This window comes from Solanum pennellii, chromosome 7 (genome assembly GCF_001406875.1).
Source record: "Solanum pennellii chromosome 7, SPENNV200".
Lineage (NCBI taxonomy): Eukaryota > Viridiplantae > Streptophyta > Magnoliopsida > Solanales > Solanaceae > Solanum > Solanum pennellii.
This window is the reverse complement of record NC_028643.1, coordinates 7014863-7033184: the sequence shown is the minus strand read 5'-3', so window position 1 is coordinate 7033184 and position 18322 is coordinate 7014863. Positions and strand designations below refer to the sequence as shown.

Sequence of the window (18322 nt, the reverse complement as noted above, 5' to 3'; positions counted from 1 at the left end):
TGCCTTACTTTTTTTCAAAAAGTTGATGGGAATATGGTCCCTTAAATTTCATTTAAGAAAATTCTTTACTTGAGAGGTTTCATTCAAGCTATCATACTTAGCGCATGGTTTGTACTGGATCTTGTGAAACTAGAATAAGGATTCTGAAATGCCCTGACAACCTACTTATGAGATATGAGTATTTAGAATCTTTTTATTGGGCAAACTTCTCAATTGCCTCTTTCCTATCTTAGTGTGTAATCTTGAGCTTAAAGTTATCTGATACTCATTTTTTAGATTATAATTGAGGATTGTCAATAGTTCTTGAGATTCTCTTTTGTTAATTTAGGAGAATGACAACAAATATTTATAGTTCTCTTATTTTTAACGTATATTACTTGTTGTTGCTTCCCTGCTTTATCTCTTGCTCTTTTGCTGACATATTTTTCTAGAAGTTCTATTTTAGAAATATCTCTTTTGAGCCAAGGGTCTATAGGAAATCATCTCTATAGCAACTCATAATATTACAAATACTCAAAATTACACTTTTTAACTAATGGAAAAAACAATTTTTCACAGAAAAACTAGTTCAATAAGAAATCAATAATGCAGGTATCATTAGACATCGTCATACATATGTGATTAACCAAACTGGTCTATGAATTCAATAAGGGGAAAGGAAACAGAAGAGAGAAGGATTTTCAAAATCAAAAAATAAGAATACCTAGTGAGAGAGCAGCAACAGGGACAAGGAGAATACATAGATTACCTGGTAAGGACAAGAGAGACGAGTTCGCACCATGGCCAATGAGGAAGAAAGGTTTGCCCTAATTCATATGGGTGAATTTGGAGGATGAGGAAGAGAGGTTTGCCCTACTCTCTGTAGGTGAATATGTTGGTAGAGGGATTCTCCCGGGAAATAAACTTTAGGAAGAATATATATTAAGTAAAAATTATATAGCAGAATTAACTCTAATACTCGAATGTAGGGAGCTTAGCGGGAATTTATTTATTGCCTCTAAACAAATGTACCTAAAAGTTGTTTTTGTAGTAGTGTGCAAACCTTAGTAAATTTATAAAATTGACTAGTATCTTACATTTTTGGAGTGTTATTTGGATGTGTTTCAATAATTTTGCTAGCGGGTTGTGCCATTTAAGCATTCATGTCTCTTTTTGTGCTTTTTGGTAGATAATAAAGGAGACGTTGCAAGCTGACTGTCTTAAGTTACTAGGTTGTGATGAGACCGAGAGAAGACAAACAATAGATCAAGTAAACAATCTCTTCATTCATAGTGTTCTAACTCTGTTTTGACATATTTTTTGGTAGTACCTTTCTATTGTCATTCAAGCGCATGGTCTACTGCATAGTGTATTTAAATGAACTACTTGGTAGTGTTTTTTCGACCGCTCATAATTATCCCCTCTCGAAGACATCCCTCCCTTCCAGATACATTCATCCCATATATAATGTATTATTCACAATCCATCACCTATGTATCCGCGTGTTTCCTGATGTATCCGAAATCTTAGAATTTTAAGGGACTTTGTCGAATTTTTGTAAAGTTGTGATATATATTTATGTTGCAGTAGTTTAATCCCAATAGTTTTATGAACTCTTACGAAAATAAAAGATGAGTCATATGATGAGGTTGAATGTTATTTACAACATATGTTTTGGAACAAAATAATTATCCTTTTATTTCTTGAAATGAATGCTAATACTAAAAAAATGTATGAAATACTCCCTTTACAAGAAAATAGTATTTGGAGATTGGGATTCATACACTACAGTAGAAATATATATCGCAACTTTACAAAAGTTCTATAAAAGTCCTACAAAATTATAAGATTTCGTATAAATCAGGAAAGATGCGGATACATAGGTGACAGACTGTGAATAACACATTACTTAATGGGATGAATATTCTTGAGAAGGGGGGATTTCTTCGAGAGAGGATGATATATATCGAACTCCCTAATAAGTCAGACGTTGAGGCTTCTGTTTTTTCATGTATTGTGCACTAGGAGGAAAGCATTTACGTAAACTCTAACTTTTTAAAAGTTCATATAGGAGAAATGACTAATCATAAATTACTATATTCATTTTTTTTGTAAGATCATAAACTACTATATTCATGTGCCCTTAACCTTTTTGTTTTGGGAAGTTATCCGTCAAACTCATTGAAAACCAAAGTAGCATCCTATTCTTCAATAAATGATAAAAATTGAAATACAAGATAATGAAATATCATGACCATTTGATATCACAATTAAAGTAACTCGGAAAAGTTATTTTTGATAGAGAAGCTGCAATAAGTTCCCTATGATTTATCAAGGATTTGAAAAGTTTATTCTTACCTCGCATAATATGAGCAACTCACATATGATTATAAAGCACATTTTTATCTCACTTAATATGAGCGGTCCACAAAACACTATCAAGTAGATCATTTAAATACACTATGTAGACGACCATGCACTTGAGTGACAACAGAAAGGTATTACCAAAAAATATGTCAAAATAGAGTTAGAACACTATTAATGGAGAGATTGTTTACTTGATTTGTTGTTTGCCTTCTTTCGGTCTCATCACAACCTAATAACTTAACATTGTCAACTTGCAGCGTCTCCTTTCTTTTTCTAACAAAAAGGACAACAAAGACCTGATTTCATAAATGGCACAACCCGCTAGAAAAAATTATTGAAACACTTCCAAATAACACTCCAAAAATGTAAGATACTTGTCAATTTTATAAATTTACTAAGGTTTGCACACAACTAAAAAAAAACCACATTTGGGGACATTTGTTTAGAGGCAATAAATAAAATGTTGCTAAATGCTCCCTACATTCGAGTATTATCGTCATTTGGGCATTTGCCAGGGAAAAAATATAATTACTAGCGATTAAAAGTTAATTCTGCTATATAATTTTTACTTAATATATATTCTTCCTAAAGTTTATTTCCTGGTAAAATCCCTCTACCAACAAATTCACCCACACAGATTAGGGCAAACCTCTCTTCCTCATTCTCCAAATTCACCCATACAAATTAGGGCAAACCACTCTTCTTCATCGGCCATGGCGCGATCTCGTCTCTCTCGTCCTTACCGGGTAATCTTTGTACTCTCCTTGTCTCTGTTCCTACTCTTTCACTAGGTATTCTTTTCTTGATTTTGCAAATACATCTCTCTTCTATTTCCTCTCCCCTTATTGAATTGATATAGGTTCATGCACTCTGTCTTAACCTTTTTCATCGACCGATTTGTTTAATCACATATGTATGACGATGTGTAATGATACATGCGTTATTGATTTCTTATTGATTTAGTTTTTCTGTGAAAACTTCTTTTTCCATCAGTTAAAAAGTGTAATTTTGAGTATTTGTAATATTATGAGTTGCTATAGATATAATTTCCTATAGACCCTTGGCTCAAAATAGATGTTTCTGAAGCAGAACTGCTAAAAATATATGTCATCAAAAGAGCAAGTGATAAAGCAGGGAAGCAACAATGAGTAATATACATTAACAATAAGAGAACACACGACTACTTAATAGTACTACAGAAGTAAGGAATAGAGAGTAAACATATACATATTTGTTGTCATTCTCCTAAATTAACAAAAGAGAATCTCAAGAACTATTGACAATCCTAAATTATAATCTAAAAAATGAGTATTAGATAACTTTAAGCTCAAGATTACACACTAAGATAGGAAAGAGGCAATTGAGAAAACTTGCCCAATAAAAAGATTCTGAATACTCATATCTCATAAGTAGGTTGTCAGTGTTTGAACACAAATACTCAAGAAACTGATTTGATAAAATAAAAATAGAGTGAACTTATGAAATTTCTTGTGTATATTAATCTGCAGAAAGTCTGAATTTATACAAAGAAAAAACATAAACATTAAAACTAAAATAAGAACATGTGCCACTAACTACAATAAAAGGGGGCCACTAACAGCCATAATGGGGCCACTAACTTCAGAAAGTTGAGCAACTAAAGTTGACTAAGTCTAGCTAGAAAATAGGAAGCACTAAATTGAAATAAGTAAAAAACAGTAAAAATAATAATAAGCTGAAAAAATGTCAATTGTCTTACAATCCTCCTTGGCATTTTTGTGGCAAACACCAATTCTTTGCCTCAGATCTTCAAACCTTTCCTTTGGCAATGACTTGGTGAAAATGTCAGATAGCTGGTTCTCAGATGAACAATGAACAAGCAACACTTCATTTGATTGTAGGACTTCTCTAATAAATTGAAACTTGATCTTGATATGTTTAGTTCGACCATGAAACACTGAATTTTTTGAGATTAAAACTGCTGAACTGTTGTCACACATGATCTTGGTAGCTTCTGTTTGTTCATGGCCTAAGTCCTTCATCATCTTCCTTAGCCAGATAACTTGATTCACAACAGATGCAGCAGCTATGTACTCAGCTTCTGCTGTTGATTGAGTTGTAGTTTCTTGTTTCCTAGAGCTCCAACTAAAACAACTTGTCCCCAAACAGAAAAGATATCCAGATGTGCTTCTGGAATCATCAACTCCACCACCCCAATCACTATCAGAGTACCCAATCAGGTTCACAGTTACTTCGACAGATGTTGGGAAAAAAATTCCAAACTTGCTAGTTCCTTTAATATACCTTAACACTCTTTTAGCAGCTGTGAGGTGTGTGCCTCTAGGCGAATGCATGATCCTAGAGAGCAAACTAACAAAAAATAGAATGTCAGGCCTGCTCGCGGTTAGATATAGAAGACTGCCAATTAAGCTTCTATACATACTATCATCCACTTTTTCGGAATCCTCATCCTTGCCAAGCTTCACACCAGTAGATATTGGAGTACTCACAGGTTTGCAGTCTTGCATTTTGAACTTGTTTAGAATATTCAAAATGTATTTCTGCTGGCATATGAAAATTCCATCACTGGACTGCAACACTTCCATGCCGAGAAAGTACTTCATGACTCCAATATCAGTCATTTCAAAGATTTTCTCCATTTCATCCTTAAACCTTTGGATTAGTTCAATTTTGCTTCCTGTCACAAGCATGTCATCCACATAAATTGAGACAATTAAGGACTCACCTGCAGCATTGACTTTCACATACAAAGTAGCTTCACTTTGACTTCTACTAAAGCCAAGTTGGATGAGATGATTGTCCATCCGCTGATACCATGCCCTTAGGGCTTGTTTTAAGCCATACAAGGCCTTTGTTAAGAGATAAACTTTATCCTTTTTTCCAGGAGTTGAGAAACCATCAGGTTGCTCTACATAGATCTCTTCAGCAAGCAAACCATTCAAGAAAGCCGATTTTACATCAAGTTGATGAATCTGACTGGAACTATGAGATGCAAATGCAAGAAAAAGCTTGATTGTGTCATACCTCGCTATAGGAGCAAATGTTTCCTGGTAGTCCACACCATATTGTTGTGCGTATACCTTCACCACCAATCTAGCCTTATATTTGCAAATTGTCTATCAGGATTGAGTTTTGTCTTGAAAATCCATTTTACACCAATTACCTTGCAATTTCTAAATCTGTCAACAAGCTGCCAGGTTCCATTCTTCTCGATCATATCTAGTTCTTCTTGCATAGCTCTCCTCAATGCCTGAGAGTCTTGTACTTCAGCATAGCTTGTTGGTTCAGAGCTAACCAGCTGATAGACATCTTTTAAGGATCGAGTTCCCCTCACAGGTACATCATCCACTAGTTCATCTTCTGAAAGTTGAGGTTGCTCTATTGAAAATGAAACAAAATAAGAGGTCTTCTGATTTTTTCAATCCCAACCAGCTGCTTCATCAAACTTCACTTCTCGGCTGAGAATTAGTTTGTCTGATTTCAAACAGAAAATTCTGTAACCTTTGGATGAACTATAGCCCATAAATATGCCTTTATGAGCCTTGTTATCCAACTTACTCATTTTTGTTTCTGGAACTCGATAATAACATATACACCCAAAGATTCTGAGATGGTGTATTGATGGTTTGTTCCCACACCAAGCTTCATATGGAGTCATTTCCTGCAAGGCCTTAGTAGGCAATCTGTTCAGCAAATATACAGAGGTATTGACTCCCTCAGCCCAAACTGATTTGGGATCTTTCTTTCGAGCAAAAGACATCTGGCCATCTCCATTACTGTCCTGTTCTTCCTTTCAGACATGCCATTTTGTTGTGGAGTGTATGGTAATGTCAATTGGCGTTCAATACCTGTGCTATTACAAAAATCCACAAATTTAGAAGAAGTGTATTCTCCTCCATTGTAAGACCTTAAAGCCTTAATACTAAGATTACATTAATTTTCGACTAAAGCTTTAAATTGTTTAAAAACATCAAAGACTTCACTCTCCAGTCTTATGAAATAAACCCAACACATTCTGGTGTAGTCATCAATAAATAGGAGAAAGTATATGTTACCACTCAGCGAATCCGTTTTCATTGGGCCGCAAACATCCGTATGAATGAGCTGATGTTTCTGGTTAGCTCTTCGTACTTGATTTGCTTGAAATTGCAATTTTGTTTGCTTTCCCTGTTGGTAAGTTTCACAAACTTGAGCATTAGAAAGAAATTCAGGCATATTTTCCACTATCTCCTTTTTTTCATCTCAGTGATGCTTCTCAGATTGAAGTGACCAAACCTTTTGTGCCATAGGTTTGTACATGTTTGTGAAGTAATAGTGTAAGCCTTCTAAGTTATTTTCTCTCAATCAACTGAAAACATTCTGTTGCTCATCTTCTCATAAAATAACTCTACTCCAGAAGGGTCAGAAACAACACATTCACGATTCTTAAAATGCATAGAATAATTATTTTCAAGCATTTTTCAAACACTCAACAAATTTTGACTCATATCAGGTGTGTACAAAACATCAGAAATAGTTTTGATACCTGATATTGTTGAGATAGACACTGTACCTCTGCCTTTGACTTCTACTGCCTCACCGTTTCCCACTTTTACTTTAGATTTGTAAGTATCATCTAGGAATTTGAACAGTTCAACATTATTGCACAAGTGAAGTGTGCAACTACTGTCAAGAAGCCATGAATTAGAGATTCACTAATTGAAAAGTATGAAACTGCAAATAGTTGCTCTTCATGTGCATCGTCAACTTCTGCTACTTGTGCTTGCAAAGCACCAGAGGCCTTTGCTCTTGATTTGCAGACCTTGGATACGTGTCCCGTCTGCTTACAGTTGCCACATATAGCATCGACTCTCCACCAACAATACTTCCCCAGATGTGTATTTCTTTTACAATGTCTGCAAAGAGGGAACTTCTGCTTCACATCTCCACTATTGTTTCCTTCATCATGATTGACCTTATTCTTTTGGTGGAATTGTTGCTTTCCTTTTTTCTTTTGTACAGAGAAAGCTCCTTCAATGAACTTTTCCCGTCTGATAGTCCTCCGTTGCTCTTGTGCTTGAAGAGCACTCATTAGTTCACCTAATGAAAGTTTGCTCAGGTCCTTGGATTCTTCAAGAGAGGAAATCTTAGATTCAAATCTCTCAGGAAGAGTCACAAGAAATTTCTCCACAATTCGTTTATCTGTAAATTCTTCACCAAGAAGTCTAATGTTATAAACAACTAAGGATATTCGATCAGCATACTTACTGATAGTTTCATCCTCCTGCATATTCAAGGACTCAAACTCTCTTTTTAGGTTCAACACTTGCATTTGACGTGTTCTATCGCTGCTTTGATATTCTTCTTTCAACCTATCCCAAGCCTCTTTTGCAGTTTTGCAAGCCATGATTTTGTAAAACACAGTATCTGCCACAGCATTCTGCATAAGCGACTTGGCTTTAGATTTCTTTGCCTTCTCTTCGTTGTTGGATTTGATCTGAGCCAACGTAGGATTTACTGGTAGAGCACCAAGTGGTTTATCCTCTGTCACAGTTCCCAGAGTTCATAGGCTTCCAAAAAAGCTTGCATCTTTACAGACCAGATTTGGTAATTTTCACCAGTGAAAGTGAATGGTAGATTTAAAGGTAGGTTGTTGGATGCCATTTGTGTTGTAGGTTAAAACTTTTTTTTGTCATGTAAGATCAACTAAAGGCTCTGATACCACTGTTAGAACAAAAATACTCAAGAAAATGATTTTAAAAAATAAAAATAGAGTGAACTTATGAAATTCCTTGTGTATATTAATCTGCAGAAAGTCTGAATTTATACGAAGAAAAAACATAAACATTGAAACTAAAATAAGAACATGTGCCACTAACTACCATAAAAGGGGGCCACTAACAGCCATAATGGGGCCACTAACTTCAGAAAGTTGAGCAACTAAAGTTGACTAAGTCTAGCTAGAAATAGGAAGCACTAAATTGAAATAAGTTAAAAAAAACAGTAAAAATAATAATAAGCTGAAAAAATGTCAATTGTCTAACAGTCAGGTCATTTGAGAATCCTTATTCTAGTATCTCCAGATCTAATACAAACCAAGTGTTAACTATGATAGCTTGAATGAAACCTCTCAAGTAGAGAATTTCTTAAAAGAAATTTAGGGAACCACATTCGCATCAACTTCTTGAACAAAAGTAAGCAATTTCTTGTATTTTTGAATTTAAAAAATAGTAGATACATCCCTGACTTTTATACAAGTAACACAACATTACACATACCTGAAAAACTCAAATTAGTTAAGAATCGAGAAAGAGGATAAACCTTTCTTACCAGGCTACTGTAGTTCTCCCAACTATTGCACTAAGAAAAGTGAGTTTTGCACCTCACGGACCAGTCATGTGCAATTTGTTAGTGGATGGTCATGAGGACTATGCTACCACTTCTACTTTCATATATCACTTTTTAAACAATGTTAAAAACACTTGACAATGAAGATTAGATATTGGGATTCATATAAGGTGTACAACAACATTTGAAAGATTATACATCTTTACATGAGTATAACGTCTTTACTTGAGTATTTAAAAAGCTAATAAACAGACCTTGACTAATTATGAACCTGAAAAATGCACACTTTAATTGTTTCATTCAAAATCTATATAATACAAATATTTAAATTCCACCTCTAACAAACATATTAATAAATCTATAAGGTGCAATATTTGCCTCAAATTAGTTGTTAATCCACACAAAATACATCAAAAAGGCATAATGCATGTTGAAAACAGGAACAACTACTAACATGCATATAAAACATCTAGTAAACATATTGTTATTAAAGAATCCCAGGAAAATTACCTTCGAAAGAGGAAGACGTGCACAGAGGACGTGGACTGATTGCTTCTAGATATTATAAAGATGGAGTAAACTTAAAACTATGATTTTGCCCTTGTTTGTCCTCTAAACTCCCATTTCTCTAAATAGGAACAATAATGAAACATTTAAACAAATTCTTATCATGCAAATATAATACATCAATAAATTACTTAAAAGCAAAAACAAGGTAAATAATATTACATCATAGCAAAAAAATAATAATTATGAAATAAGTGAAGAATAGATAAAAATGTAGATTGGTTGTTGGAATAAATATGGTATTATATGAGCCAGGACTAAGAACAAAAAAGTAGTATTTATAGGTTGGTGTATTTTCCAAACAGAATGAAAATAGTTTCAATTCTTCTACATAGAGTGAAACACAATTAGTGGTAGTTAAGATTAAGCAAATGCAAAAAAAAGTAACATAGATTGATTTGAAGAACTAATGATAAAAAGAATGTAATTAATAAACATTTTAAAGATTTGCTAAAACATCATATAATAAATGGAAAATAATTGAAAAAATGTCATGTTTTGAGGGAAAAAAAATAAATTTCATTCTTACGTTTAGAAGCATGCCACATTACATATAAACGGGTGATTGGTGAAAAAATTAGATTTTTAGATCACAATTTTTTTTATATTTACAATGTATGATATTATTCTTTTCCCGACGATTCATAAGTACTACTTTTAAAAGTTTTAGGAGATATTAATTATAATTGCATTAAAGATATAGAATTAATTCGCGTAGCTTAGAAACTTCAAAAGTATATATACACCCCACATTATTTATGCTAAAAGCTTCAAAAGCATCCATAATGATCACACATTATTTGTGTTAAAATTAAAGATAACCTTGAAAAATCGTTATGTAATTTGATTTTATAATTCTTTAACGCAAAACAATCTCAAATGCACCACCTCTTTTTGAAACGAAGTATAATATTATATAAACTAGTAAGTAGGAGTAATTTTTTAACTTAATGCACCACATTATCATAGTATGTTTCTACTTCTCTTTCTCTCAAACCCCCGATGTTGATTATAAAACTTATCTACTCTTTTCATTATTATTTTTTAGGGTGGATCGTCTTTTGAACAAGTTTCAAACCAAAAAGGTGAATTCATCATGATTGAAAGCACTGGAAGTACAGAAATGAACAATGATGAAATTCTGCCACTTTCTAATAAACCCTATGTTGGTATGGTTCTTACTAAGAGCAGTGTTAAGCCCATCTACAGTTTGGTAACTATCATTTCCTCCCTCCTATTTCTATATAAAACTCCCTCTTTTTGTTAGTATTTATTCACAAACTATTCTTTTAGTGGTGATTCTCATCCTTAACAAGAGGTTTTGTGGTGATACAAAATCATCTTTGTTAGGACGCTTCATAAAGTAGTGTTGGATTTTTTGGGGTGGACATGAATTTAGTGGGACTATGGGTATCGGATGTGTAACGACTCGAGAGTATTCCCTAGAGGTAAGAGCCCCCTTAAGTCGCCACACGGCATACTCGACCTCTCAGAGTTCTTATACAAGCCCTTAGACGTCGTTCATAGCATCTATTTGAAAAGTAGTGTGGAATTAAAGCTTCTCATAACAATAGTTCAAATATTTATAGAATCATAAGAATGAACTATGTATCGTCATGGACATCTTAGACACATGAAATATCTTGGGGTCACAACCCTTACATCAATTTGAAAAGTAACTATAATCTATTACAAAGTCTTTTTGAAAGGAAACTAAAACATAAATATGTCCTCGAATCATATGAGGACATACTAAGTCTTCTTGAGAGAATGTTAGTCTCAAGCTTTGCTTCTAAGAGACTCCTCACTTGCCACCTACACTTGTAGAAATAGAACAGCATATGGAAATAGCACATTGAATGTACTAAGTTTGGTGAACATGCAAGAAAACCATGCTTAAAATGGGAATTTACTATAACATACTTTTCATGATCTTTTGATAGAAACCTCATAAAACAAGTATAAGAACCACCTTCAAGTAAGTCAGAAGAAACAACCGTAATCATATACATAAGCATTTAGACCTCCTATCAAGAGTTATCCTAAGACCCACCTAAATAAGATATGAAGAGACCGCCCATACAACCCCTTGACACCCACCTAAGTGATTCTCCAGACTTCCCAAAGTAAGATTATTCCCTTTTCATCATTTCTACTTCCCACCTAAGGTTACTTAAGAATCACCTATGTAAAACATGAATAGACCACTCATACACCCTCTTCAAGTCTACCTAAGGAATCCTCAAAGCTACCCTAGGTAAGACCCTTTTTATTCAATATGCATTAACTAAGTCAACCATATTCATTAAGCCATTTAAGGGACAATCAAAAAATTAGAGGACTTCACATAATAATCTTGAAAAAGACCTAAGGAACCCATTCTAGAATCTTCAAAGCCTAGCCATGCCATGTGTTTATAGCGTCCCATTCCACTATCTACACGTTCTGGAACCCATCCAATAACTACAGTGTACATCCCATATGATAAGAACAGACACTAACTAACATAGATACTAGTTAGGTTTGGAATCTGAAGTTACCATACTCCGAGGAGGGTGTTCTACTTGCCAAGGGTAGAACTAGGATAAATCCTATGTTGGCACATGGTTAAGGAATATCAAGGGTTTCTTTATACTCTAGTATCATCTTATGTAGACTTACTATCACAATCATATTCACTCGGTGATTTACCTTTATTCTCATAAAGTAACCATTCACTAGGTGTATTAGAGTAAGTACTATTACTATGCCTTAACAACTCTTAACAATTTTTCTTTACAAGGATGGGTCCACTAGGGCTGCCAACATAGGACTATTAGGATAGCTCCTATGACTTCCTTAAAGATGGTTTTATGTAGTTCCAGCCAACCTATCCCAAAGTCCATCATTCCACTCAAGAAGGATATCATTACATTCTTTCACTTTAAGGCTTCTATTAACCTTCTTTTCTATATTCAAGGTTCTATGATCTTGACCTTCTTTTCTTATTAAAGGTCCTATATTAATCATCCTTAGAAGGGCACCATCTAAGGTCTACCGATCCTAGACTTTCATTCATCATTCATTCATACACATAGATGACAAAGGTGCCTAAGCCTACTACTTCAAGAGTTCACATTTACATAACTTTCATATATAAAGTAGAGGGACCTAAGTCTACCAATCAAGACACAACATCATCATATCACATATTCAATAACATTCAATTACCTTTTAGGGACAAAAAAGTCTACCACACAAGATACAACATTATTCTATAAGGACGCTTCTTAGTCCTTCATCATCATATATTATCAATTAAAGAAGAAAAATAACATTAACTCCAATACAAGATCATATAGCCATTACAAGAGTACTTCACTTAATAACTTCACATTATACAAGATCACACATATATCATATCATCCTTCACTTTACATAAGCCATAACATCTTCTATTGATCACATTACTTCACATAGTAATACCGACAATGCTATTTTAATAACAATTATAACACATAGACACTGCCACCGTAAGTGGATCATTCCAATCAATACAATTCAATATCAATTCAATACTAAATAGAGGAATTAGGTCAGCTCACCACCTCACAATCATCATCATCACCATTCTTTAGCCTTTTCAACCAATTCACTTTGCAAAGGCTCTTACCAATAGCCATGTACACAATACAAAGCCAACAACCAATCCATATAAATGATCCAACAACATAAAAAATGAATATCATCATTATAAGGCCGGTTATAAACAATTCTATCATGATTTGTACATACTTCAATAGCCCAATACAATCTACACATGAATTCACTAAGATCAAGCCATGATCAATTCATCCACATTAGAGCCTAAATTAGGAATTCAAGGAATACATGGGTTCATGGAGGTTTAAATCTTAAAACATTCAATCAACATCAATTACTTCACAAAACATTGATTTAAACCTTTTCATGCAAGAACCCATGCGTAGAATTAAAAATAGGATTTCTATGTTATTAAACATCATTGGGAAGCCTTTAAATTGGCTCTTTGAATGGAAGAAGAGTCAAGGATAAAATCATCATACCTTAATTGAATAAATCTCACGAAATTAGGCTTGAAAAATTGGAGAATTTGGCCTTCTTCCTTGGAACTTGAAGGTCCATCAATTGAGGATCTAATTAGAGAGAATTTGAGAAAATGGAGAGCTTATAATTTTTGGATTCTAATTGGGGGTTGGGGTTTTTTTATTAGGGTTATGGGTGTATAATGACTTAAAATACATATATAATACACCCCCGAAATACCCCTATATTAATTGGACCTTTTTAGACAAGTCAAACTTAACTTAAATTTTCGGAATTATCATCGGGGAACAAGTCCGCGTCGCGGACCTATTCCCTCAAGATTTTTCAAAATAATTTTTGGGACAGTAGATCTGAGACGTGGACCAAAAATTTGACCCTTAGTTAACCATGTCCGCAACGCGTACTTGTTTCATCTATGCAAAATTTGTTACCGCCTTGGGCAGCTTGTTGGCCCAAGGTTGGGTCCTCCTTAAGGACCCCTAGGGGGGCCCTTTGGGTAGTCGTAACCGGAGGGTTTTGACCCTAAATATGGTCATTAAGGTTTTAGGGTAATATCCACTGATTTTAGACTCCATACAACACATAAAAAACGCATACAACATACAAGGACACACTAGCACACACTCAAGATTAGTTTCTGGACGTCTTGGTCGTCCTTGGACGTTTTGACTTCCAAACTCTACAAACTGACTTCTAATGATAATATTCATTTCTTAACACCTTATTAACTCATTAATCCCTTGTGAGGCTATAGATAACCCTATTTCATTTTGAGGGTCGTTACAGGATGGAGAAATGATTTTCTATCCTTTTATAATCTTTATTAGTAAGAATTTTATTTTTATGAAAAAGAGATATTTCATTTTCTAAAAAGGACTTCTTTTTATTTTTTTAAATTGTAGAAATCTCATTTCCATGGTATTGATTATGTCACGACCCGGGCTACACCCTAAAGTGAGACAACGTACTTGACTACAAATGAGTCGCATACAAGCCCTTAACCACCATTACATAAGACATTTATCATAGAAGTACAACTTTCTTCATATATGAAAAATAGGAAGCTATACTTGTAACATTACACTATCTAAATATAAGAATATGAAAGTTAGGACTCACCCCTTACATTAATAGTAAGTTTTTATCATAAGAAAATACAATATAGTCCTTAACAAAGAAAGTTAACTAGAACAAGAAACAATAACATTCCGTACTCAGAACTGAGAATTCACCAAAACATAGAGGTAGCAACCCAAATTTTCTTCAAGAATGTACTAAGAGCACCTCAATAGCCCGAACATACACTCATAGGAGATGTAGAAGAGAATGGGTTAGAAAAAAATTACTAAGTATGGAAACATGCATAAAAATACTCAATTATGCTAAAAAGACATTTTAGTGAAAATAATGCGTTTATTAAGTTGGAAACAATTTATGCACACTAGGACATAAGGCAAATCATAATAGCATTCTCATACATTTCTAATAACATAGTATGACCATGACCTTAGCAACCATAAAAGCATACTTGTGCAATGCATAGTTGGCATCACATAATACCAACTATACTAAGTATCCATTTAGAATCACATGAGTTACACATATAAAGATTAGATCCCATCATAATCCACAATCAAACACAAGTGAATAACCATGTTCATCACATATACATAAGGAGAATCATATCTTAACAACAACCCAATAAACGAATATCATACCTTCATGTCATACCATACCATCATGGACCCACCCATATTCACTTTCAAAGACTACTTGTGCAATGTAAAAAGTGAAGTCACATACCACCACTCATACGAAGTAGACTTATCAAGAAATCACAAGTATGGTTCAGGTTATATGCATTATCTTATTACATAAGGAAAATTGCCTTAACCGCATAGATAATGAGAGTTACATAAAATCCGGTGACATATAACCCCACACCGATAGGAGGTGTTCTACTTGCCTAAGGTGGAACTAAACATATATAGCTATAATATGGATGCACTAGCTAAGACCTATGCGGGCACATAATTATGGGATAAGAAGATTGCTTCTAGAACCCGACCATTCAACTAGCGGGAGAGTTTCCATCTAATTATATCATATGTAGAAGACCCGCCTAAACTAGCGGGAAGGTCTCTACCTCATTTGCCATATCCGCTTGATGCTAAGCATTATTCTCCAAATTATATATAGTTAAGGTGAATTGTAATTTCATATGTGAAGGAGTACATTACCCTTCATTCAACCCAACTCATACATAGCTCATGGATTAAATATGGTGAGAACGACCTTACCATAGAATCATAATATAATCATCCAAGACAATTAATACATAGTCATATATAATAGTAAAGGAAACTAGACTTTCAACAATACCATATATCACACCTTAGTCGTTGGATTTTCACCATTCAAGTGGAACATAACTTCATACATAAATACATATAATTAAGCACCTCCACCTTTCAAGTGGATCAAACCATTCCTATATCACAATCTTGGACATAGGATTACCTTCATGCATTGCCTTCAAGGCCATAATTCAAGATTCAACACTTACAATTTACCCTTCAATAGTAATCGATCATATCTTGAAATTACACTTAGAATTACATATAAGCATGGAATAAACAATATTAATTACTAAATCGACATACATACTATCCCACATATTGATAATTCATAAAGGAACCCATCATAATTTTTATAAAGTTGGGGGCATGGGGAAAACACATGGGTTCAATGGAAATTTAGCAATAAACCCCCTAATTAAATGTCAATTTCATTATAATATAGGATAACTAACATAAATAAAATGTTGTTGAGAAGAACCCAAGGTTAGAATCAAAACCCTAATTTTGAACAAATTCCCAATTTTAAAAAGAGTATAGGAAGGGCTTCATGGGGAAAGAAACCCCATGAATGAAAGTTCTCATACCTTGTTTGAAGCTTTACCACGAAATTGAGATGAAACTCTTGGAGCTTGAACCCTTTCCTTGAAGATTTTGGTGTTTTTTCAATGGAAGAAATTTGGAGAGAGAACTATTTGAGAGAATTGGGTTTGGGAGAATATTTTGGGTTTTTGAGTTTGAGTCTTGTAAATGGATGAAAAATACTTAAAACCCAATTTATATTTTATCCCTAAACTACCCAAAACACCCCACATTAATTGGACTTAAAAGTATAAGACTAAACTAACTTTCATTAAAAGAACCAGTCCAGGTTCACGAGCCACATGGAGCACCTCGACTCGTGGTGCTTGTCGTGAGGATTGAGGCAATAGTCTCTTCAATCTTGCCAATTCCAACAAAAACTAAGTCAAGTTAACGAACCCCCATTCCCCTCATCAGGTTCACCACGGCCCGTTATGGTGCCAGTGGTGCTTTGGGCTGTAGCTCCCTTAAATTTCCCATTTCCTACAAAAAAACTAACGGAGTCTCACGCCACACTTCACGAGTCGTGGACTGGACCACGACCCTAGGGAAGTGTCTAGGACAATTGGGGCTCCTCTCTCTATGCCAACGCAACTCCACGAAGCCTTCCACTGACCGTGGTCTCTACCATGAGCCATGGTGGTGGCTGTGGAGCCTTGAGGCAGTAGCTCCAAGTTTGGGGCAGCCTTGACTTTTGGCCTTGTCTTGCTCCTTTTACTTGGCACTCCTCTATTAGGCCTTGACTCCTAAACTCGCTAAAATTATTACATGGTGTACTAACTTTGGTGAAATTATTTTTACTAAATTTATCCTTACATTTAGGCTTTAGTTAAACCTAGATTTTCCAGAGTGTTATAGAATACAGGGTGGAGGGTGGGGGAAGAATTTTAGTTTTGGAGTGGTGCATTCAAGATTAGATGTTCTTCGTTTCAACCTTGATGTTTAGGTTCATATATATATATATATATATANCTTCCTTTTGCTGGAGCCCCTGCAGTCCTTACTTACGATGGAAAGAAGTGGAACTTGTTTTATGGTGGAGCCAAAACTAAATACAAATTTAGTACTGGATGGAAAAATTTTGCGGATGATAACAATCTAAAAGAGGAGGATGGACTTGTATTTGAACTCTCAGAGTGCAACTCTGACAAAATCGAATTCAAAGTACAGATTCTAAGAGAAGATTTTCAAGCTGAATTGGTTCCTGAAGATGTGGAGGGTATAAACACAAACAACCCCAATAATAATTGATTGAAAACTTTATCATCTCTAGTTGAAATTTCAATTTTCAGGAAAAAAAATATTATCAATTCCATTTATTTCAATTTCAAAAAATAAAAACTTTATCAATTCCAATAGTTTCATGTCTGATGTATGCCTCATTTTATCAATACTGCTTTTTGGGTTATGTAGTTTAATAATGTTGATATTATTTATAAAAATATGTATTACATTATTATGCAATACATGTACAACACATGTGAAGAGATTGTAATATATTAAATGCTAATATTCAATGCAATTAATTTTGAAATTTCTAATTTTTTAAAACTTGCAAATCTAAAATTTCCGTTTTACGTTAACTAATTCAAATTTCAAATATAAAGAAAGATTTGCATCTGAAACTGAATGATTATGCTTAAGCAAGTGCCCATGATTACAAAAAATGACATCCTCACTAGTCCTATGTGAATTTATGCTTATGTGTTTTATCACTTTGTAGACATTTAATCATATCATCATTTAATTTCTTAAATATCGTCACATTATACTTGTTTTTGCTCGTCTTCAACTAGTAGGAAGTTTATCCATGTAAATATTGAAAATTCAATTTAATAGAATAAAAAAATTGTGAAGTTCATAATTGTCATAATACATATATTGGACCCTAAACTTGGCGTCAAATTTTAGTTTTGACCTCCAACTTTCATAATGCACAAACAAACACTTTAACTATCCAACTTTTAAATAAATAAACACATGTTCCTACATGGCACAATACACGTAGGACACCACATAGGACAAAACATGACATGTAGGACAGGTGTGTCTATTTGTTCAACTTTATAAAAAAGTTT

The 18322-nt window shown here is 34.1% G+C and overlaps 1 protein-coding gene across 1 annotated transcript; it reads left to right on the top strand.

Annotated features, from left to right (window-relative positions):
- Positions 1–3059: 3059 nt before the first annotated feature.
- Positions 3060–17495, top strand: LOC114077937 (B3 domain-containing protein Os04g0386900-like). Its single transcript, XM_027918339.1, has 3 exons — positions 3060–3092; positions 10289–10448; positions 17191–17495. Exons 1-3 carry the CDS (start codon positions 3060–3062, stop codon positions 17493–17495), a joined length of 498 nt encoding a protein of 165 aa, XP_027774140.1.
- The last annotated feature ends 827 nt before the right edge of the window (positions 17496–18322 follow it).